Source organism: Solanum stenotomum, chromosome 10 (genome assembly GCF_019186545.1).
Source record: "Solanum stenotomum isolate F172 chromosome 10, ASM1918654v1, whole genome shotgun sequence".
In the NCBI taxonomy this organism is placed as follows: Eukaryota; Viridiplantae; Streptophyta; class Magnoliopsida; order Solanales; family Solanaceae; genus Solanum; species Solanum stenotomum.
In genome coordinates this window covers 8,266,252-8,290,660 of record NC_064291.1, presented here as the reverse complement: position 1 = coordinate 8,290,660, position 24,409 = coordinate 8,266,252, and the positions used below count along the sequence as shown (strand labels likewise).

At 31.8% G+C, this 24,409-nt stretch overlaps 3 protein-coding genes across 7 annotated transcripts in view; 2 read left to right on the top strand and 1 right to left on the bottom strand.

Annotated features, from left to right (window-relative positions):
* Window positions 1–24,409, bottom strand: part of LOC125878199 (guanosine nucleotide diphosphate dissociation inhibitor 2-like) — a 225,755-nt gene that overhangs the window by 79,944 nt on the left and 121,402 nt on the right. The window lies entirely within an intron of this gene.
* On the top strand, window positions 8,807–15,070 carry LOC125878186 (ankyrin repeat protein SKIP35). Its single transcript, XM_049559380.1, has 4 exons — window positions 8,807–8,937; window positions 9,176–10,224; window positions 11,382–11,814; window positions 14,010–15,070. Exons 2-4 carry the CDS (start codon window positions 9,560–9,562, stop codon window positions 14,817–14,819), a joined length of 1,908 nt encoding a protein of 635 aa, XP_049415337.1. The 5' UTR covers window positions 8,807–8,937; window positions 9,176–9,559; the 3' UTR covers window positions 14,820–15,070.
* On the top strand, window positions 18,019–21,862 carry LOC125878204 (E3 ubiquitin-protein ligase CCNB1IP1 homolog). 4 transcript variants are annotated; one of them, XM_049559404.1, is made up of 10 exons: window positions 18,019–18,310; window positions 18,404–18,479; window positions 19,171–19,246; window positions 19,601–19,673; window positions 20,013–20,058; window positions 20,185–20,215; window positions 20,396–20,651; window positions 20,848–21,008; window positions 21,221–21,467; window positions 21,540–21,862. In XM_049559404.1, exons 3-10 carry the CDS (start codon window positions 19,177–19,179, stop codon window positions 21,544–21,546), a joined length of 891 nt encoding a protein of 296 aa, XP_049415361.1. In that variant the 5' UTR covers window positions 18,019–18,310; window positions 18,404–18,479; window positions 19,171–19,176; the 3' UTR covers window positions 21,547–21,862. The 4 variants fall into 4 exon arrangements, with proteins under 4 accessions (XP_049415361.1, XP_049415359.1, XP_049415362.1 ...); XM_049559402.1 differs by having other exon boundaries at window positions 21,191–21,467; XM_049559405.1 differs by lacking the exon at window positions 21,540–21,862 and having other exon boundaries at window positions 21,221–21,471.

Sequence of the window (24,409 nt, the reverse complement as noted above, 5' to 3'; positions counted from 1 at the left end):
CTCAGTTATTAGAGGCTTCATAGACAGTTAGTTGATGTTAGTTCTTGAGTCTTTCCATTTCAATTTTGATGTTTGAGACTTGAGTTGTCATTTTGGAAGTTATCTATTAAGCTTTCAGTTTACTTTTAAAGTACATTTATGTTGAGTAAAGTCTTCCGTTAGAGTTAAGCCAGGCCAAGGGTTCACTTGGGGCTAGCAATGGTTCTCAAGTGTCAATCCCGCCCAGGGTGTAGGTTCGGGGTGTGACAATATCTTCCAATTAATGTATTTCTAGGCTTAATTCTAGGTATTATATTTATCAATTATCTATTTTTCCTTTTTTTTTTCTCCAATCTAGATCTATATATATATATATATATAATAAAGGAGAAACATAAACAAGGTGATGTGGCACCTCTCTATGGTCTCCATTTAAATTTATCTTTTTCTCCTTTTTTTGGCATTTTTTCTTATTTAAATTAGTTATTGTAGTATAAAATCAAATTACTTAATTTATTACAAACAAATATTTTATTAATGGAGTAACATTTATAACAAAGACTTTTCACATTCTTCTTTTTCTTTGTTAGCCTCACTTCTAATCATAAATCATAAAATGATGATATATTTTAATATTTTAAGTGTTTTTATCTTTATTATTTAATTTATTTACAAGGAGTAATTACCCAAGCCTACACCTCTTTAATTTTAATTTTTAATAATATTCAAGAATCTCATAATTTTCATGTCCATAACCTTCAAACATTAATTTGTAAGTTTACGATGTCTTATGGTATTCCTATATTTTGCCTATATCAATTCATATTTAGTTTCATGGAGATTCACATTCAAGATTATCATTTCCCTTCATCATATTGGTTTGTGGATTAACTAACATGTAACAAAAAAAGAAGTACATGAAGGTGAGAAGTATTTCATTTTCAAGTCTTTCTTTTCATTTTCTATCTTTTACCTATATAAATTCATATTTAATTTCATGAAAATTTACATTCAAGAATATATTTTCTCTTCTTCATCATATTAGTTTGTGAATTAACTAACATGTAACCAAAAAAGAAGCACATGGAAGGTAAGAAATATTTTATTCTCAAGTCTCTTTTTATTTTTATGTATTTGGACATGCTCTTAATATTTTATTTATGTATATATTATCATTCTCCAATCAAGTATGATTAAGAAAAAAAACTTTGTAATAATGAACAATGTGTTGGTAGTATGCGATCGTTCTCTTTAATAATCAATTTGCAGAATATAATATAGTTTGATTACAATATTTGTTAGATTTCAAGAGATGATTATTATTTATTGTTAGTACAATTAAAAAATAATTTACTGATATATTACATATAGTTTAGATTTCTTTCTTTCTCTTGATATAATCACTATCAATTGATATGATATTTTATTTATTCTTAATTATGTTTTTTTATTCAATTGGTAGCATATGATGAAGAGTTTGACATATGGAGCACATAATATGAGGGTGGATCTACTTGCAATGGAAGATGGTAGAAGAAAAACTTTTTTTGAAGCATAATATTAATCCTAATAAAACAAATAATATCAAAAAAACTTGAATCGCCAAAAAAAAATCCAAATATTAAAAAGCAGAAATACTCGTTAGGGATTATTTTTTCTAGATTTTTTTTTTACTCTGACTTGTATTGGTAAGGTAGCTACTTTTGCTATATTTTTTTAATCTTTAGTTTGTATAAGTAACTTAACCACATGTATTGGCGATGCTACTCATTTGGTTCTTTACTATTTTTTTTTTGTTATGAAGCACAATTAATATAACTATCTCATTTCAAAAAAAATTATGATGATCATGGGCTTCATTTTTATTATGTTTGCAAGAAAATAATTAAAAATAAAATATTAATTCTGTGATGTCTATTTTTTTTGTATGTAACAATCTATTTTCGTCACTATTCTCTTTGTTTGAAATGTATTTCTATTTTTTATGCAGTCACCAAATTTTTTTTCATTATTGTATTTCTATCCCTTATTTCATATTTATTTATTTTTACAAATAAAATCAATACATGATAATTAATGCAATTATTGTCTAATAAAATTCATAACTCGTGTCTCTTCATTTTACTTGTAACTTCTACTCTTAAATATTGTTATAACTTTTTCATGTTTCTTTTTCATAATTTTAATAAATACTTAATTAATGTTTAAAAATAATAATAAACAAATTTAATAATAAAGACACAATGACGAATTTCAAAAGTTTTTTTTTTACGAAATCAAAATTTGTATAGAGGATCGTAAGAAATATGTAATACAACATATTGTTATTTCAAAATATGATCTCTTATTTCATTTATTTCACCACGGAAAATATTTTATTCTACTATATACATATGAATAGTTTGCACTTAAAAGATGTAAGAAAAATTTAATTTTATATATTTAAAAAAAGATGAAAAAGTGTATCATATCGCAAATGAAGAGAATATCAATATTGTCTATATATCTGATACTAATATGAATATAAATATTATATATTATTGTCCAATAAAAAAAATTAGCCACGTGAAGCACGGACAATTTCACTAGTTAGTGTATAACCTCAAATTAAAACTTTCTTCCCTTTTTCATGGATAATTATTTTTCTTCTTCTTTTCTTACATTGACAATTCTTATGAATTCTAATTTTCAAATTCAAACTTAATGACATTGCGCTTTCTCTCCCTTTCTATGATAAAGTGTTGTCATCATTGGCTCGAGATGATTTACGAAACTTCATTGTCAGTCATGAGAGAAAGCTTTGAAGTTTAAGTTTAAATTACGGATTCATGAAATTGTTATTAAAATTAATGGGTGATGTTTTGAAAGATCAGATATATTATGAGGAGTTCATACTTGAATTTGAGGAATTTTTGTATTTGAGTGTATTTGTTTCACTGTTATTGTAACAAATATGTTTGTTTGTATCTATATTGATTACACATTTGTATAATATATCAAAGTGTCTCTATGCCTTATTATTCATTTTTTATCAATGTATTGTGTATATTGCAACTTTTATAAATTTTGTATCAATGTATGCATGTCTATTAGTTCCTTGTTTTTATATTTGTATCATGTATTTGAGTGTATTTTTGTTCATTATTATATATTTGTATTAATGTGTTTGAGTATATTTTTATTCACTATTATATATTTGTATCAATGTATTTGAGTATTTCCATAGCGTATTCATCACCAGAATGCATTCATATCAATATCGTATCAATATATTCAACAACAACAAAAAATTATTGTATCAATGTTGTACAAGTAATAATTAGTGATTCAACAAAATCAATGAAGAAGAAAATATATTTGGTGCAATTCCTTTGTCTTTCATGGAAAATGTATTATGAGATTTCATAATTTCATTGATTATGGAAGATTGAAATATTATGCTAAATTTCTTTTTGAAAAAGATACTACTGCACAATTAATGCACCACATTAAATATTTGAAGTAAATACTTAAAAATCGCTTATGCATACTAGAATACAACAACCAAACACGATGAATACAGTAAGATACAGTTGAATAATCAATTAAAAATTAGTTACAAATAGTAATTATCTTGATTATTACTTCCGAAATTTATTAGCCAACTACATCGAAAAATGCAAGAAACTTTGAATTGGACGTAGATAGCCTTTTGCATCTTTTCTGATTTCGATAGGCATCCCACCCTCACCTCAGGATGAGAGGACATAGCTATTTTTATAAGTTCCTCATCAAATTTTCCTGAGCTAAATGATAGTACGAGAAATGAGTATCTATCCACTTTCCATATATGCCTACAAGAATGGTTTATGCAGATAAGCCCATAGAATGCTCATATGATTTGGGCCCATATTAATTAAAATGATCCAACTTATTTTTGTATTTTCTTTCTTTCAAATTATTTTAATATACGTATGTTATTTGACGTTTTTCGAAAATAATCTCTTACCCTTTATAAAATAAAAATAAGATTTATATAAATTATTCTTTCCAAATATTACTTATAAAATTACACAGAATATGTCACTGTTTTGTATTAAAAATGATCCAATATTAAATGATTGTTTTATCACTAGAAAGCCCTTGCTTGTGTCACCAAAATCATGGCCTTTTCAAAAACGACAAGAGGACAAAATCGACTTTTGAACATAAAAGAATAAAATAGTGATGGGAAGTCTTCATCACAATTCACATCCACTCTCCCTAGAGAAAAAAATTGTTATTAAATTATGAGTTGTGTGTTAAGTTCTAGTGAAGCAACAAGTGTAGTCAATGTACATACCCCTAGCTTATTATAATAATATTTTAAGAATATAAACTTGAAAAATACTACTACTCCATTAAAAAAATTGTGCAACTACCATTGATCTAAGCTACTAATCCCTAGGAATATCATACTTTAATACAATTATTATTTTTTCTACTAAATGATTATAGATGCTGTGGGACCCACTCAAAATGGAGGTGATTACAATAATAGTAAAATCAAAATAAAAAAAGGAAATGATTTTCTCTCTTGTTGCTTATGTAGAATTCCAAGAATAACCCCCTATTACAATAAAAAAAAAGTACTAGTAATATGTTTTGTCCCATTGTGTTGGTTATATGCACTTTTACAACCATAATTACTCTCACACTAAATTAACTATTCCCTCCGTCCCTAATTACTTATCCACTTTTAAATTGACATATTTATAAGAAAACAATAATTGTCATAGTGAGTTTATCATTTTACCTCTATTAATTATGAAGTGGATGAATTAAAAACTTAAGATATTCAAGAAGTTCTACCTTTTCCAAAGTAATTAATTGAGAATATAATAGGTTAAAAAAATGTCCTGTCTTGATTTGTCAAAATGGACAAGTAATCAGGAACAACTAAAAAAAGAAATGTGGACAAGTAATTAGGGACATATGGAGTAGTAAATAGTATTGTTTGGCTAGTTTTTTTGTGTGTCGATTTTTATTATTATTTGTTGTTATTTATGCTTTGATTATTTTATTAGTTTGTTATTGTTATTTTTATATTATTATTTGTTATTTTTTAAACTATTTTTTTCATACCTTTGTTACCTTTTTAGACGGTTTTGGATGTTATATTTTTTCCAGGTTGGGGATCTATAAAAATATTTTTTCTATTTTTAAGGTAGAAATAAAATTTGTGTATACTATATCTTTTTCATATCTCACTTTGTTGAATTGTATTGAATATGTTGTTGTTGTCATTATTGTATATATATATGTCAAATTCTACATTTAAATGATATATATTTAAAGTTGGACATTGTTAACAAAAGTTATTAGTTATATTGTTGGTGTAGTGGTAATTGGTATCCATTTGAATGAAGGAGCTTTGAGTTTGAACTTTGAACCCCAAATAATACAATATTTTTTTATTATTATTTTAACAACTGCACACCATTATTCTTAGACACCCAAAGCTTAAATTGCTTGAAATTCACTATAATTCCCTTTTCATTTTTTTCTCAGTCTACCTCAACTCTTCTCAAATCCATCCTCTTTAATCTCTTGCATTTTCTCATTAAAATATTTATGTTCTTTCTCTTTATATGTATAAATCATCTTAGAATTGTTTTCCACTTAAAAAAAATAAAATTTTCTTTAATGGTTATCTTTATTTTAATAAAATTAAAAATGATATTTGTATTCAATTCATATCATCTAATATATATTTTCAAGTCAGTATAGATTATTATTAAATACAACGACAAATTCAACGAAAACTCCACAAAGTAAGAGATAAATTATTGTAAATAACATTACAACTTGTTTTCCTTATGTATTATATTAAAATTTATATTTTATCTTGTAAATACGTCTCCTTCGAGAATGGTAGCTAAAATTAATTCTTTTTTTTTTCTTCTAAAAGAATACATAAAAATTGTAGGAGTTTCAATTTTGAGAGAATATCTTTATGATGGCCTCTTTTTTTACTTGTCCTTAGTTGCTCATAGTTTTTTCTCTTTAGTTTTTTTTTTTTTTAAATAGTATATTTTTATATCTAAAAATAACTTAATTTTAAATATTCTATGTTATTTTGAATAATATAATTTATAGCCATTTGAATATATATTACTTTCTTCATCTTAAATTTATATTATTGAGAGAGGTGATAAGACAGAATATGATGTTGTTGCAGATTATCGAGGATATGATCTTACATACGAAGGTACGAAAGACACGTATTACGACTGAAGATTAGTAGGTAGTGTTGTCTTACTTATGATGATTGGTGTTTGTCATTATATTAGTTATAATAATTGTTTTTGTTTTTGATATCCATCATTATTTGCAAATGCCTTCAATAATCTATCAGAGTATGTTGTTTATTGTGTTTCAGTTATTTCATTATTTTTTGGTTGTTGTTGCTCTTTCCGTGTGACGTGCTATATTTTCTTCTTTGTATATGAAATTGTTGCATTTGAGTCAAAGATCTTTCGAAAATAATCTTTCTACCTCCACGAGATAATGGTATGATTTGCGTACATTCTATCCTTCTTTCCTCACTTGTGAAATTTTACTGAATATATTGTTGTTTTTGTTGCATCTTATTTTAACAATCACTTCAACTTCTTCCATATTTATATAATATAAAAAAAGACATATACAAGTATATTTTATATATTTTATTAAGAGCAACTTTCACATATAGTAAACACAAAATTCATATTTATATGCTATAGCAAACTTTGCATAATTGCGCTCCATAGCAAACATAAATATGTATATTTCGCTATACATATACAAAAGAAAGCAGTTGTATAATCTGCTTTGGTATACATATACAAAAAGATCAATTGTATAAAGTGAAGAGAGACGAGTGAGCGAGCGAGATCTGGGAGAATGGCGAGTGAGATTTGGGAGAGTGGCGAGTGAGATCTGGGAGAGGGGAGAACGAAAATATATGTATATATACAATTTTCTCTCGCTTTATACAAACACAAACGCACTTTATACACTTGCGTTTGTATAAAAAACAAGAGAGACGAGGGAGAGAACGAGAATGGCGAGCGAGATTCACCAGGAAAGAGGTTAAATAGCAATAGTTTGCTATGGGGTACAATTAAATCAAACTATATTTATAGCATTTAATTTGAATTAATACTTTGCTATTATATACAATTTTCCCTTTTATTAAAGATATATATTTTTTAGTTTCTCATCCAGTGTTCGGAGCCCACATTAAAGTCCCAATTAAATTAGAATCGCCGCACTCAGAGTCCATTCGAGGGGTGGTGCTTTAAACAAGATTTTCTCCATATCCAAGGCTCAAACTCGAGACCTCTAATTAAGGTGAAACAATCCCACTGCACTATACCCATATTAATAAGGTAATTTTTTTATATAAAAAAATCTTAATTCCTATCTAATATTAATGATATACTTGAAAATAATTACCAACTTTAATCTTAAATTTCCCGTGAAATGAATTTAGAATAATTATTTGGAGCTAAAGTGACTCTTTATCTGAGATGGGAAAGTATACACTTGATATAGGCCACAAATTTCACAAAAAAAAATTTTCTAGTTAAAATTTGTATTTAGTATAAAAATGATCTGTTATGATTACCTATAAAATAAATAATAGATAATTATATTTTTTTGATCTCTTACATGATAATTTCTTATAAAAAACATAGAGAATTAAAAATAAATTAATAAAAATTATAAAATCTAATCAACAGTCTTCACATAAATTGAAACCGAAGATGAAAAATATTGTGTGGGGAGAGGGGGATGACTAGGGGTGGGGGTTTGGGAAATGATTGTAGTGGGAGGTGGGGGAGTGAGAATGGGACCCATTGAGGGGGCAACCTTTTGTGGTGTGTGTTATTAGTAAGGAGAACTCTCACTTTCATGACTCATTCCACTCTTGTCTGTCCAATTTTTTTTTTTTGTAGTTTTCTCTTTTCCTTTTTCATCACAATCTTCAAGCATATTATTAAAAAAAAAAATTATGACATCTCAAATTATTATATATATAAATAATACTAATAAAAAAGCTTTTTATATATATTCAAGGAAAATATTCCTGCTGTCCTCCATTAAATTATTCTTGTGAAAAGTTAAAATGACATTTCTTCCCTTTTGTATATAAACGAATATTATTATTATTATTTTTGGAAATGAATTAAAGATTTGTTGAACCTACATGAGATGAAAAGATTATATTCTTAACTAAATGAAAGAGGCTTGAACTAAAAAAAGAAAAAAGCAAGATTATTTATTTATTATGCAATATGAATAATTTTATATTAGCATTTATTTATATCATACCAACAATAATAACATATTCAATAGAATTTGTAAGTGCGGTCTCAAAAAGATATACAAATTTTATCACTATATTGTGGAACTAGAGAAATTATTTTCAGAGCACCATTCAACTTGAGTACAACAAATCAAAGTTACTATAAAAAAGAAAAAAATTAATACAGAACAAGAACAACAAAAAAAATAGTCAATAACCGAAACACTATATGCAATAGATGAAAACAATCAAACGCAAATCACTAGAAAAATAAAGTTAATACTATGTCAAACACCACCAAGCCAAAACCGCTCGGGAATCAAGACAAACACTCCACAACCTACAATCCAATCATTTTATCATAATCCACGATCTCTACATCCTCCTATCCAATGCCGTATTTTAGTAGATTGATGTTCATTTTTTTTTAATTTTTAAATAAATTGATTCCATATGTTTTATCTTATTCTGTGGGGTATTATTATAAAGTTAGTAAGATTGTATGAAGTAAAAAAAAAAAAACTGAAATAAATAAAAATAAAAATTAGCAGGAGAAAAAATGATAAAAAGGCAAAATACTGGTAACCATCCAAGAACAAGAAGGGGCAAAGGGTTTTCTCACTTTCTCTCCCACTAATTATTATCAGGTTTTCCTCTCTCTTTTCTTTTATTCTTTTCTCCATTATTTGCATACCCATTTTCCCCTTTGCCTTTTTATTTTTCACCAACGCTCTTTTTCTGGGTAATCTGCTATTTTTATTTCTATTTTTCTTTTAGAAATCTGTATATTAAATTGAAGTGTTTCTAAAAAAATGATTTTTTTGGTTGATTTTTGCTTTTCTTGAGACCCTTTATGTAGCTGATGAGAATCTGTTGTTCTTGTAGGTTTCGAGGTGGATTTGTTTTTCGTTGGATATTGATTGTTCATGGTAAAGGGGGTTTTAGGGTCACAGATGATGAGGATGATGAGCTGATAAACTTAGGAATCTACACCCTTGGGTATAATTAATTTGCTGTTATATGTTGATTCTTGTGCTGTTGTTGAAATGGATGTAAGGGTTTCTTTTTTTGGTTTGATGGAGTTGGATCTTTCATTGGTTTGATTTTTGGGAGGAAAATCAATTTTGGGTATTGTTTGAAATTTGCCAAAGGGAGAGACTTTGCTTAAATTTTGTGATTTTGAGTGGATTTTTTAGCTTATGGGTGTTGCTTGAAAGAATTGATTGTTTAGTTGTTTGGCGGTTTTGGGTGTTGGATTGATTGGCCAAAATGGAAGAAGATGGATTAACTTTTGTTGCAGGAAGTGAAAACTTGGAAAGTGGGATCAAGATTAATGCAGAAGAGTCTCAGTGTTTCGAGATGGAGGTGGAATCTTGTGAGACTGGAACACTTGGTGTAAGCAATGAGAGTGTAATTTTTCCATCAGAGAATGGTGAAGGAAGTAATGGTAACGTGGTCTTTTCCAGAGAATCTCCGCTTGTACGTAAGGACTTTAGATCATCTGCTGTAGTAGGAGGGTGTAATTGTGGAGTTAATAAACTTAAAGCGAGAATGGCTAGTTCAGATGGTGAGATTGGGAAAAATGAGAAATCTGGTGCTGAGAAGAAGCTTAATAGACAAGAGAGGATTGAGTTAGGGCGATTGTTTCAGGGTGCCGTGAGTTGTCATGATTGGGAGCTTGCTGAGAGTTTGATTCTACTGGCAGATCCCCAAACTTTAAATGATGCATTGTGCATTGCTTTAGATTCAGTATGGTTTTTAAGTACACAACAGGAGTTATATGGGATAACAGGGTTGATTAAGAAGATCATTTCTAATGGTGCTTTTGATTTCACTCGGGCTGCTCTAAGGACTTCGTTTCTCGCCTCTTGTGTTTCTGCTTGCCAAAGTCGAACCATGAGCCTCACAGATACTGTGACTGTAATGGCACAAAGGTCAGAGATTTTGCCTGTCCCTATACATCATTTGTGTGATTGAACTAGGATTTTTCTCACATAACTTGAATTTAGTCTTTGATGGTAGAAAAAGTACAGAGGATAGTCAGTTTGTTGTTCGATGTTTCCCCAGCTCTTCTTGTTTTGTTGATTAAGTAAATCAACTTCATTAAATGTGGACAAAGCCTACTCACAATAGATATACTAAGAAAGTAGAGAACCTACAAAAAGAGATGGTTTTCTACAAAAGCTACCCCAATCATCATCTATACGATGAGGAACGTCATGGCTGCACCCAAAAAAGATATAAGAGACTGCTCCTTAACATAACAAAATTCATCTCCACACCCTCAAAAGCTCTCCTGTTTCATTCTCTTCAAATGGCCCACCTCAGTGCTTGTGGAGCAACACTACAAGATCTGCTTCCTCGACTTCTTCTTCCGCACCTCCAGCTGAACATTTAACCTTTTACATTACCTGCTATCACCCAATAAATTCCGAACCATGTCGGAAGACTTGGAACTTCCTACCATAACCTCGAAGCAACCATGTTGATGTTTCCACATCTCTCAAAAATGCATTTCTGTAGTACAAATATTACACATTGTGGCATGCTTGTTTGTAATTTTAAGTCTCCCAAAGCCATTTATTTTGGATTTCCAGATACAATTCACTGGATGTCTTCCTTGGCGTAGGTCTAGAAAGCTTTTCTAAAAATCTTATTTCTTGCTGGCATGTATTACTGACCCTAAGAGTCATATTCGTTCACTTGAAGGAGCATCTTACTAGCTTCTCAGCCTCGAACAATCTGTGAATTTCATATTTTCCCATATTCTTCATGCTGAAATTCTACTTTCAGTCGTCTTCAGACATTGTATGCTTTAAGAACATGCATTTGCTTATTGGTAAGGTAAATAAAAGAACCTTAATATAATTTGTTTCTCTGTTGGTATAATTTCCTTGATGAGGTACTTGTTGAGGTTGTTTTGATCTTCATGTTTAGGATTTCAATGAGTAATGACTTAAAGAGTTGCAATTTTAACTTTTCATATATGTTATTTTCCTTCCTTTCCCTTTCTCGCTTTATGTCAATTTGTATACTTATGCTGGGTGCTTGTGTCACTTAATGTTGGATTTTTCACAACTACTATTTGCAGGTTGCATGAACGACTTCAAGAGTGCAATGGGGATGAAATTTTGAAGGCAGAAGCTGGTGCTAAGGTCCAGAAGTTTACTGAATGGGCTCTAAAATGTATTGGTTTCCATTCCCGCTGCCAAGGGAACAGGGATAGGGTTGGGCACAATCCTGCTGTTGAAATACAACTACAGTTGTCGGCTTTCAAGACCTTCCTCGATCTAGCTGGGAACCACCTTTCAGGGAAGGACTTCACAGAAGCATTTGATGCAGCTTGCTTCCCGCTTACACTCTTCTCTAGTTCATTTGATCCTGGCTGGGCATCAGGTATTTCAGCTACTGCAATCCAAGGATTGCTTGGCATGTTGGTGGAGGGCGGTGCAGACAATGTTAATCAATGCTTTCTTGAAGCCTCTCGTTTTGGGAGCACTGAGCTTGTCCGCATTCTCTTGCAGGTATACAAGTGTTTACTGTTTAATTCTTTACTTGTGCCTTTAGAATGATGTATAGTCAGCTTTGACTTCCTACTATTCTCCAAGATTACTGTGTTTCTATGGTTCTTATTATATTATGTTTTTCGCTTGTAATGCTTTTTTTGTTCTGACATTTTTTCTTCTCACCCTTAACTTCCAGTCAGGCTTAGAAAGTACTGTTGGTATTTCTATCCACTCCAGTTTCACTTAGACAAAAAGCAACAGAAATGTAAAGAAGTAAAGAAAAATACATATACACCCCAAAACTGGCACGTGCATCAAGTTTTCCTTCTCCTAGTGAAAGGGCAGTAAGTTAAAACATCCAAATATAGTGCTGCATGATGGAGTGATTTGTTAGACAGAAAGCCAATTAAAACTACATAGATTGGTATCTTTTGGCCTTTATGATATTGCCCTTTCTGCACGAGACTCATTACCTTTACTGACTTTCTAACAAGTGTTAATCCATAACATTGAGGTTTGAAATTGGTATATTCCAACAAATTAGTCATTGAGAAGATTCATTGTCGACTATTTTTGTTCTGGTTGTCAACCTATCACGCTAATATACTACAATATTCACTAGGCATGTGTTGGATATGACAAGCTTAAGAACAGAAGTTTGAAATAAGGACATCGTTTGCGTAGGACAAAATTTAAGTTTTTATATTTAACTTGTTGCATATGGTGCAAATAGACATTAGGGGACTATCAAGCAAGAAAATATGAATGACATTTTCCATCAATTCCTTAGGTTCATACATCACGAATTTTCGAGTTCAATTTGCATAAAAGAGGTTATAGGTCTTACAAAGCTATTTCTTTCCATGTGGTTTTAGATTTACCTTGTTCCCTTTGTAACACCTTCTCTCACCATGGTTTCACTCTATGGACCGCTGCATCTGGAGGTCGATGCAACGCAACGCAGGACATGATCAAGCCATCTTAAGCAACCTTTTCTCATCCTATCCTCAATGTATGCTACTTGCATCATCCGACAAATGCACTTATTTTGGGCTTTGTCTAATCTTGTTCAGCTTAGCATGTGTATCTCTCTGATATTCATCTTGTGGATTTGTTGGACTTTAGAAGCCCAACATGCTGTTGCGAAATGATTTCAGTGATTTAGGATTCAGTGTCAGGCACTCAGGCTCATGCTCATGGTTCACGCCAAATTCAACTGCAAGTTTGATTGGGTCCCTAAAATATGATGTCCTTATATCCTAGGTTTTAACTTTGCGACTATTGTAGCGTCTTTGAAATCCTTCACTTTGGTGCCACCTCCTTGTAGCCATTGATATCAACTTCTCTCTCTTTTTTTATGAATCACATCGTCTTTCTGCTTTCCCTGCTTCACATCCCACAAAGTGGTCATGTGTGGTAAGAGTAGTTTAGCCAGAGTAGGAAAGAAAAAATGAAGAGGAAATAGCCAGGTTATTAATATATCATCGCAAACCCTCAGATATTATTTATGGAAATTGATTTCCTGTTGAAATTTTAACATTTAACTAGTTTATAATTTATAAACTGGGTAGACACATGTTTGTTTCCTTTCCAAAAGGGAAAAATCGGAAAATGGGACTGCTTTTTGTATGCGAAAGTTTATTTAATTTAGCAAGCGAGAAGTTGGTGATATTGCCAACTTCAATATTGATTCAGTTACTGTGGTGGCCCGGTTAAGTGATTGTGATTGGCATAACAGAGATCCATGAGAGAGAGGTTTAATTCATTGAAGTTATAAATGTTTTGAGTTGTTATCTTGGATTATTAATTGAGATGTATTATATTGTTTTATTTTCTTTAGCAACCGATGAACAGATGGCCTTTTATACTATCTTAGAATATTCTGCTTTACTTTTTACTACTTCAGCTTACTTATGCTCCATGCTCAGATGAACCATCATTGTGGTGCTGGTAAACTTGTATAATGTCTGCACTGTTCTTGTTTTGTGGCAGTCTACTTGGGTTTGTATCTCATTCTGGTCAGCTGGGTGTCACTGTTACTCATAATGCTTCTTTTCACCATTTCTTTGTATGATTGCTGGGGCTAGAATTTTGGAGCAAGTGTTTGACCTTGATATTTCTTGTTTTTTGTTGATGTTTTCTGGTCTCTCGGAATATTTGGAGAATAGAGCTGTCTATCATGCTCATCTTTGCTTGGTTGTTTTCTCTTATAGATTGCTCAAAGGAATAGCTTGGATGTTGATGTCGACTTGGCTTTGGGATTTGCTTCCCATTATGGTAAAATTGGAACTATGGAATGTTTGGTGGAAGAAGGGAATGCAATGGCATTCTTGGGACCTTTGATGAGAGCTGCCGAAAGGGGCTCCATGCAGGTAGTTGACTGGTTTGTTAAAAGGGGTTGCAGAGACATGGAACTATGTCTGGCCCTCACCGCTGCTACTTCCAGTAGTCAGGTTGAAGTTGCTCGATATCTCCTTCCTCACGTTCCTCAGCATGTTCTTGCTGCCCTAAGCATTGAGATCCTTAAGGCTGCTGGTGAAAGAAGTAGCGGGTCTCTCGATGGAGTAGCATTTCTCCTAAGTTCAGACTTCCTCGGCGATCCCATTGCCACTTATGCTGTCGCGGACAGCATTGCTAAGTCCGATGACGAGGCTGTGGCTCCTGCACTCAGGTCTTTCCTTCGAGAGCATTGGTCAGAAGCTGCTTTCTCAGACGGACTTAGGCAGGGACAAGAACACTACTGTAACCTGGTGCGTATTATGAAATGGGGGGAATCTCCCGTGTGTTTGAGGGACATTCCGGGGCCATTGAGGATAGCAATAGCATACCTGCCACTGTATAGGGAATGTGTCAAGGCAGGGGGTTGCTTGTTATCACAAAGACTTAAGGGCCAGCTTGTGGAAGCAGCAAAAAGGCTTGATGGTGTAGTGCTGGAAGAGGTAAAGCAAGGAAGAGAACTATTGGCTGTTTTGGAGCATCATCTTCCTCCATTTTTGCATAATAATGCATCCAATGCTGCTTAGTTTTCGAAAATTTTCACATCTTGTCTCTTCACAAGTATAATAACACAATGATTGGTGCATTGAATGTGAGCAAGAAGCCCTCTTAAGGTTGATCAATTATCTTAATGAACCAGACCAGTAGATTACCTTTGTGTTGACTTAAGATAATTGCACCTGCAGAGAGTCTACAATTTGCATATTCTGATGTGTATGTTGAGTAACTACATTCACAAGTCTCAGAACTCAAATGGACATGCAATATTGGCTATTTTTATGGCGCTTCTCCCCACTTGTCTTCTTACGCGACAGTACATATAAACACGTGGTGTCTTTTTATCACCGATTATTAGTAATTAATACTCCTTTCGTCCCAATTTGTGTGATGTTTGATCGGGCATCGAGAGTTTAGGAAGATGTTTGAATTTGCATCAAGTTTAAGGAGATAAAGAAAGATGTTTGAACTTGTGATTTAAGACAAGTTATTGCTATTGTGTGGTCGTAAATCTCTCATTAAGGATAAATAAAAAATTTACTAAGTTAAATTGTTTTTAAATATAGAAAGTAATACATAAATTAGGATGGATTGAATGGTATCACTTCAATTGATCACTTAATCATGTTAAACTTTAATGTGGTATGGTGTAATATTAGGTGTTGATGGATTTCATTTTTTCTTTTTGGATTTGTTGCTAATTAGCAATATTTAGCTATGAACTGAGGGTTTATCGGGAATGATCTCTCTATCTTATAAAGGTAGGAATAAGATTTGCGTATATCCTATCATATTTAAATTTTATTTATATTTGAATATTTTATTGTTATTATTAACAATATTTGGCTATAGCTATCCAGGTTTTATGAGAATTAAAAGAAGTTTGATCCCATTGTATTATCTTTTATTTTTACCTTTTGCATTGTTTATCAGCATGCAATTGTTTTGAGATTTTAACTTTCTATGTTTTTGTATCAAGTCGATGTTCTTGTAAAGAGGTTTGATACTGACAAATATATGTTATATTCTTATTTTTGTTTTCTTCCTCTCCTACTGTCAAATGACTTTCAGCTTGTTTCATGGATTAGAGAGAAGAGAGCTAATATATTTCCTTCTATGGACTTGCCTTTTTCTTTAGCCTCTGGGCCCAGTAGTGCTTTCTTAAAGCTTGTAACTTTTTTCTTCTTTTTGTTTTAGATTAATTACTTGAGTGAGTCCCTTTTAATAAATAACTAGTGCATTTAAACAAACTCTTTAATTATAGTAATACTATGTATTTTATTAAATTTCTCTCTCTATACACTTTTCCTATGCACTCTCTCCCGGTCTCTCTACATTGTGGAAAAAACGGTGCTTCTATCAAAGGCCGAAGAACGAGGATTTACATTTTCATTCATAGAGAAGCTAAGGCTATTTTCATAGGTCAAAACAGGGGCGATTCAGTTTGCTGGAGAAGTGGCTAGTTCTCGTTTCCTGCTTTGGTGTTGACGATTTTCATTCTGAGAGTTATTTTAACAATCGTATTCAAACTCGACAAACATCTGAAGATCTGGAGTTTTGAATATATGAGGGTTTGAAGATATGAAAATTTGATTATATATGTAAATATGAAAGTTAGATTGTATTAAAATTGAAATTTTCTTATCTAGGCCACGTCCTCCATAAGTTGCAGGTGTGTCATGTCCTGTCTAATAGCCAATCTTTCACACCTCCTCACTAGAACATTTGTGTGTCTCCTCTATACATACCTAAATCATTTCAATCTTATATTGGATATTCAAGTTCCTAATCCTATCTCTCCTAATAGGAGCGCGCATTTATCTCAACATTCTCATTTACGCCTTTCTAAACCAATTAACACTCCACTCCCTACAATAACTGTTCACTTAAGATAAAACATAATAGTGCTAAACTATTCAATCAGTTTAACAAGTTTCTCGCTATTTTTTCAAATTATCGTTGTCTTTCCTATAAACAACAATATATATTAGTAAGCTCTTATTAATATGATAATGTATTCTTTTTATTTTATATAAAATTAAGTGCATTTTAAAAAGCTAAGAGCCAAAAACTACAAATCCAAATAGCATTAGATTCTTTTGAGGTAACCAAAATATTAAATTAAAGTCATATAATTTACAACTTTTTAATCTCTAAGGTAGGTCATTGATGTCATTAGAAAATTTAATAATCAGGTCATTAAACTATAATATACATTATAATTTTTTAAAAATATATATTTACTTGTTATTTTTGTTGGTGAGGGACTATTCATATCAATTACTCATTTTAAATATTTTTTTCCCATTAAAAGTAAAATGAGTTTCTTTTATTACACGATTAATAAGAAAATCAAAAACAGAAAAGCTTAGTTGAATTAAGGATTAAAAAACAACTTTAGCTATCCTATTTTATTGAGTTTCATATTTGAATTATTGACCGTGTGAGTTTTTTATTTGAACTATCACTCAATGACCCAATGGTTAGCGAAATACATTTAGAGTTTGACTAGACCAAATATTTGTCTAGAAATGTTTTTAGGTGGGTTTGTCTATAAAATCTTCGTCTACCCAACATAATTAACAACTTTATTTGCTGAGACATTAATTTTTTAAAATATATTTTTCATTGACTTTTTAAAACCCTTAAACTCCCNTTTTATATAAAATTAAGTGCATTTTAAAAAGCTAAGAGCCAAAAACTACAATAGGAGACATTGAATGCCACATCAGATGTGAGACCACGACTAAGAAGGTGGAAAAGAAGATGGTAGACTAGATATCACAGTTGAAATAAATTAATTTATATGGGCAATTTTAACCTAAATTTCTTTTTAACTTTTTAACCTAATATTAATTTATTTAGATTTGTCAGAGGGAAATTATTTTTTTGAGTGCCACTTGACAATTTTTAAACAAAAGAAAAAGTGTTCACACATCATCAAAAATAAGTCAGAGGTGTATTTTGCTAACTATTGAGTGATAGTTCAGATATGAAACTCAAAAAATTAAATAATTTAAATATGTTTTTATAGTTAACTCAAAAATAAAATGAGTTTCTTTTCTCACATGGTTAATAAAAAATAAAAAATAAAAAGTTTAATTGGGAATTGGCATGTCAGTTCGATTTGCTTATTTTGCACATCACGGGTCGGTCGGGTCGGATCATGGATCCTTATAAATACTGAGATTAGAGAAACGGCATTTTGCCCCGCCATTTTTCAATCAAAAATTCAAATAAAGCAGTAGCAGATGAACTAGAGAGAAGCTTCAATTCGAAAATTTTCGTGCTAGGGTTTTGATTCCATAGAATCCTTGCATTTTTCACCGGAGATTTTCGAATTCGTGGAGTTTATGTGGAATTTGTACAGCTCTATAATAGTTTTCGAATCTCGCAATTTGGTGTTGAATTGAAATTGTTTGATTTCGTTTATTTCTTCTCTGTGATTTTCAGGTTGAAATTTCAAATTGGAGAGTTTTAATCTTCGAAGTTCCGAATTTGTTCTGATTATTCAAATTCTGTAAGTACGATGCAAAATAAATCTCGCTGTCCCTGTTTCATTTTTTAATTTTTTTTTTTTAATATTTTGTTGATTTCGTGTATATTTTTTCAGTGATTGCAGATTTGTTTCATTTGAAGGTTTCGGATCCAAATTTTGCCGAAAAGCCAGTTATTAAGCTCGTTTGAAGGTGAAGATTTGTTGCTCAATCACTTGATATTCTGATTATCTGTTTGGCGGCTTGAAAATTAGAGGATTGAAACTTTACCTATTCTAATTCTGCTTTCCTACTGACATGATCTAGAAAATTTGTCATTCTGATAGCTAATTAGTTAAATTTGCTTATACTTCTGTTCATTTATCTCGGTTGATGCATAGTCGTGATGTTTTTATTTATTAAAAGTTGAGTATTCATCAACATGTAAAAAGCTGATTTTTCAATACATAAGCAGCAAGCAATTTCACGTGATAGTTAACTTGCTTTTCTACAGTTATCAAAGCATGTTTGTGTTTTCCAGTTAGTTTTCTTCGGCTATCCAAGTATGAACCCTGATATTTCAAAAGTTTATACGAAGCTAGAAGTTTCAGCTATGGATATTCTAGCTGCCACTAGGCAGTTCTTCTTTCACATCAAGCATGTTTGAAATTGGATTAGCCAGATACAACTGGCTGTTAAGTGGTTTTTCTATTTGTGTCATTTGAGATGCAAAGTTTGTTTGGCGATGTAGTCAACTTTTTCGTAGGGATAATTAGTCATTTTTCATTGACTATACCTCTGTCTACGGCTGTAGTACACATGGGATCAGAAATGTTGTGCTCAGACTTTTAATGATTACAGAACTTTGTATAATGTGCTATGAAACTGACAATCATTTCTGAAGGTTGAGATGAGATGCAATGCTTGCTGGCGAGAATTGGAAGGACAGGCCATCACTACCACTTGTGGCCACATCTTCTGTATCCTAGTTTTGCACGTGTTCCATATCTGTTTTGTGTGTATTCCAGCCTCCCGAGGGAATGTCTTAGCTGTCGATGAACTAGAGTTACAAACTTGGGAATTAAGGTTCGATTCCAGCAGAGGCGACACTAAATCCCATCTGCCAATGTTTTGGTGGGAAGTGTTATCTGCTACTATATTGGTGGTAAGTAGCAGGTACTTGATGGCTCATTTGATGTTCGTGGAAGCTAGGACAGATACCACCGTAATCCATAAAAAAATAGTGTTCCCATATAGGCATGTATGGTTGTGCAGTTTTCTCATGGACGTGGTTATGGTGTACAACTGCTATGATTCCTTAACAATGATAATAGGTCAGAACGATGCCAGTAAGATTCTCAGCAGTGATGCTGCTTGTCCTATTTGTGATCAAGTTCTCTCTAAAAGGTTAGTGCTATCTGGTATAACTTTCATCAAGTGTTGTTTCCTTCACCTAAAAATGATTGATTTTGCAATAGGTATATCCTTAAAATTAGCACTTTCTCTAAGTTCTTGTCCCTTTATCCTTTTGATTTGTTTTTCTAAATCTTTTTTTGTTGGTTTGTTTGGGGGTTGGAGGGTTATGACACTTCCGGAACATTGATTTTGTTTTCCATTACTACATTTTATGTATTAATTGGGTTGTATTTTACTTTTAATAGCATTTATTAATCACTCAAAGAAATTTGTAGCATCTTGTCAAGTCTGTTATGTAATGTAACCAAGCCTCTGATATGTTTGTTTCAGTCTCATGAAACCTGTGGACGTCAATCCAAGTGATGAATGGATAAATGTAAGCACATATTTGTGATAGGGTTCTCCCTTATCACTTTCTACATTTACGGTGGCCTAATCATATTTGTTCTAACATATTTCTTAGTCAGCATCCTAGTTAAAATTTGTTCACAACCTCATGCAGATGGTCATGGCTGGAATTACACCACAGATATGTATCCTTCATCACCTGTCCTGTGTTGCCATATCTGTAATATTCAGTTTTACTTGAAAAACAGAGTGAAGTTGGCTTATTTATATTAACATACTACTTTCCAAAGTTGATGTAGGGTAACAATATCTTTACTGAAATGGTATTACGTTAGCTTCACTACTTTCTCCTTAATCACGCCCAGTAATGAAGAGTGCCTACAGAAGTGTGATGTTCCACATTGGGCAAAAGGAATTGGAAATGCAGTTCAAGATGAACAAGATAGTAGCTCAATGCCGTCAGAAATGTGAGATGATGCAGGAAAAATTCTCTCAAAAGTTGGAGCAAGTGCATACTGCATACCAGAAGGTGGCTAAAAAGTGCCAAATGTTGGAACAAGAGATTGAGACCTTATCTAAAGACAAGCAGGAACTCCAAGAAAAATTTGCTGAGAAATCCAGGTTCTTCTTACAGTACTTAAAGCAGTTTCTGTTTGTCCCAAGTCAAAAATTAAGAAATCCAGTGTAACTGCAAAGTGCTCTAATTCTCCACCATAGTCTATTAACTGGGGAGGTTGCAAAGTGTGCTTTGACTTACTACTGAAATCCGCTATCTTTGGTACGTGCTCTCAGAAATAACATAGGTTTCTACTGTCAGGCAAAAAAGAAAACTTGATGAAATGTATGATCAGTTGAGAAATGAATATGATTCAGTAAAGCGCACAGCCATTCAGCCCAGTAGTTTCTTTTCAAGAGCAGAGCCTGATATGTTTGCAAATCCTGCTAATATGATGGACAACAGAGATACTATGAGAAAAGGTAACTTATTTTGTATTTAGCATAATCACATGGCACATGTGAGGCTGGTGTAATTTGAAAAACATGATTTGTTCATCTTAGTGCATGAATAGTCATTGTCCAAATTCTTTGAATTTTGGGTATTTCGCTCTCAAAGCTGCATTAACCTTTTAGCAAAACATTAGTCGACTCATTTGCCGCAGATTGGTCGGTTCTCACTCCTGAAACTCCAGGACCAAGAGAAGACATATGGCCTCCAACAAGACAGAATGGTTCCAACTCTGGCCCTTTCGATGTCTCGAGTGGCTCCCCTGTTAGACAGTCAGCAGTGCCAGTGGATGCTGGAAACAGAAGAGCAGGTGCACATCCTATGCTTGGCGTTGCAACTGGCGCAAGCAATCCCTCAATGACCCTTAGGAATCTCATCCTATCACCAATTAAGAGACCTCAACTCTCCCGCAACAGACCACAGATGTTCACGTAAGCCACAAACTTTACATCCAATAAACTAATAAGTGAGAGCATAATGTTTACAAATATTTGGTTTTCCAGGTTTTAAGTTGGGAGATCTTTCAACTCCATTAGTGCAGAAAAATATACCTGAGATGCAACTATGGACCAGGTTTCCTTGACATTTTCATTGAGAAATTTTGCTGAGAATTAAAGTGCCAGATAATGAAATGCTTAGCTGACTTTTCTTTTGTGGTAGGAAAAGTAAAGATGATGTAGAGTAATGTTTCATAGTTTACATACAAATTGATGATGTGATATGCGTTACAGTTTAATAGTTGCAGCTTTTCTTGCACTACTTAAGTGTATAAATATGCCTCTTTTATACTTGAGGATTCAAAAATTATAAGTACGGAAAATGGAAACAGTGTCTTCCTTGTGCTGAAAATTGTAGTACTCTTTAGATTACATGCTGCTAACCTAAAGTGTATGCAAGAATACATGTCATGTATTGATTGGATTGACGTAAATATTGGATGTGGTACAGTTTTTTGTGGCTTGACATACCACGTTTAACAGAGCAGACATGATTAGAATCATCAAAAGTCCCTCTTTTAGGTACCTTACAATTCCAAATCCTCAACCTTCATAAATCCATGTATTAAGCTACTGTTAACTCTAGGAGCTTCACATATTACTTACATTTACGACATAGGAGGGGAGAGATCAGTGGATTTTATATGGACAAACCGAGATCATCTATTGGAAGTTTCAATTTGATGGGAAGGACAACCCAAGACAACACATCGCTCATTTTTTTGAAACTTGTAACATATGAGTTGATTGCAGGTACTTATGTTTAAGAGTAGTGATACAGAAATTAAAAGAGAGAGTAACAATAAACAAGAATGTATAATTGCTCTTTATGTAAAATGAAAGAAATGTATTGTATATGTGTAATTAACTGTCTCTCTCTATTTAAAATTTTTGTTACAAATATGTATAATTAAGTCTCTTGATCATATGACATTATTGGAAGGCATGAAAGCCAGTACGATAAGAAGTATGAAAATGAAAATAGGGATTAACAACAACATGAATGGTGGTGGCGGTGGCAATGGTGGAAGTATCAATGGAAGAAGTAACAATAATGCAGTAAGACAAATTAGAAACAACATTGACTCTAAACTGAAATAACTCATGGTAGATGATACATTCCTTTTAGCATATTTCCCTTGTGATGAGAATAATCTTCCATACTCAAAAGTAGTAGTAGTAGTTCCATTGGAGTTTGCCACTTCTTTAACATCCATAATTACGAGGGACGACTTCTCTTGATCAATACTTTCTCTTGATAATGAATTATTTTCTTCGATTTGAGGGGTGAATTGATGAGTGTGTTGAAGGAAAGAAAAGAAGGAGAAGAAGAAGAAGAAGAAGCAGTTTTAGAGTATTTCCTATTTTTGGTTTGAGATTTATGATAATTATATTTTGTACTAGATCTGTTGTTATTATTATTATATATATACTATGCTTATGTTATACTTGTTGGAAGAGAGAGAGAGAGAAATAGATGGGAAAATTCAGGTGGGATTCAATGAATTCCCAAATCAAGTGGGGGCAGTTTATTTCCTAGTTGATGTTTCTTGAAAAAGAAATAGGAGTGTTGTCTCCCTTGTCCAAGATTCTTCACCCCTGGACAATCTTGCTCTCCACACGACTCCAATCGAGTCGAGCTCAATCAAACTTCTTATATTAGTATCACATCGAATTGAATTTGAGTTGAATTTTATTAAAATTTAATCGAGTTTGAGCTTAGATTGAGTTTACTCTTTAATGTTTAGTGCACTATTAGAAATAATTAGATATAAAATAAATAGGTTGATTAAGAAAAATGTATAGACATTATTAGTTTAAATTCAAATTGAACATAGAATAGAACTTTCAGGTCAAAAAAGTGAAATAATAAAATTCAAAAAAGTTGTCTAATAGAATTAAGTTTCATTATTTTTTTTAATTACATACCGTACCACCTATAAAGTAATCTTACATGTGTATAATCAATTACATTATATATTGATTTAAAAATACAAATAGATTTATTATAATTATTACATGCATTGATGTAATTGCTAACTCAGTTAAGTTTAATAATAAATTTTAATTTAGAAGAAATTATGATATGATGAAAAGTGAGTCAATTGAGACGAATTGAATCGAGTCGAATTAAATTTTAACTGAAATCAAGCTGAGCTAAATACAAGCGAGTCTAGTACTCCAGCCTTCTAGGCTTGTTGCCCATGCACAACGATGAAGTAGGGAATTTACACAAAAAAATTTGAGAAGTAATTATTTTTAAATTTCTTTACCACTTTAAAATTTTCTCTCATGTAGAAATGATTCGATGGTTTATACGGGAAAACGATAAGATATTCTAAAATTAAGGGAAATTTAATAAAAATACCCTAATTAATAATTTGGTCAAAAACGTAACCCCCCTATATATATATATATATATATGGAAAATGAAGTCGTCTTAATTTAATAGGGAGCATTTTACCTTTAAAGTGAAATTTTTCGATACAATTTTAAATTAATCAAACCTCAAAATGAATCGAAAATACCAAAATGGAAAACCAAAAACAACAACTCCATTCTGAAACTTGTGTAGAAGAACACAACTCGAAAATGACTGACAGCCAAAGTCAAAAACTTCCTAATTTTTGACTTTTCATTTTTCACGTTGTTATCGTTTTCTCTTTGAGCTTTTATGCCTGCGCCTCAAATATTTATATCATAAAAGTTTGTATTTCAAATATAATTGTAAAATGATTCCTATTAAATTAAGACGACTTCATATTCATGTCTCATCAAATTCAAAATCTCTTATACATATCAATTTATATTAACTTTTAATAGTGCATGATATAGTGAAAGATTCAAGATTTTCACTAAGGAGTTTGAAATATAAA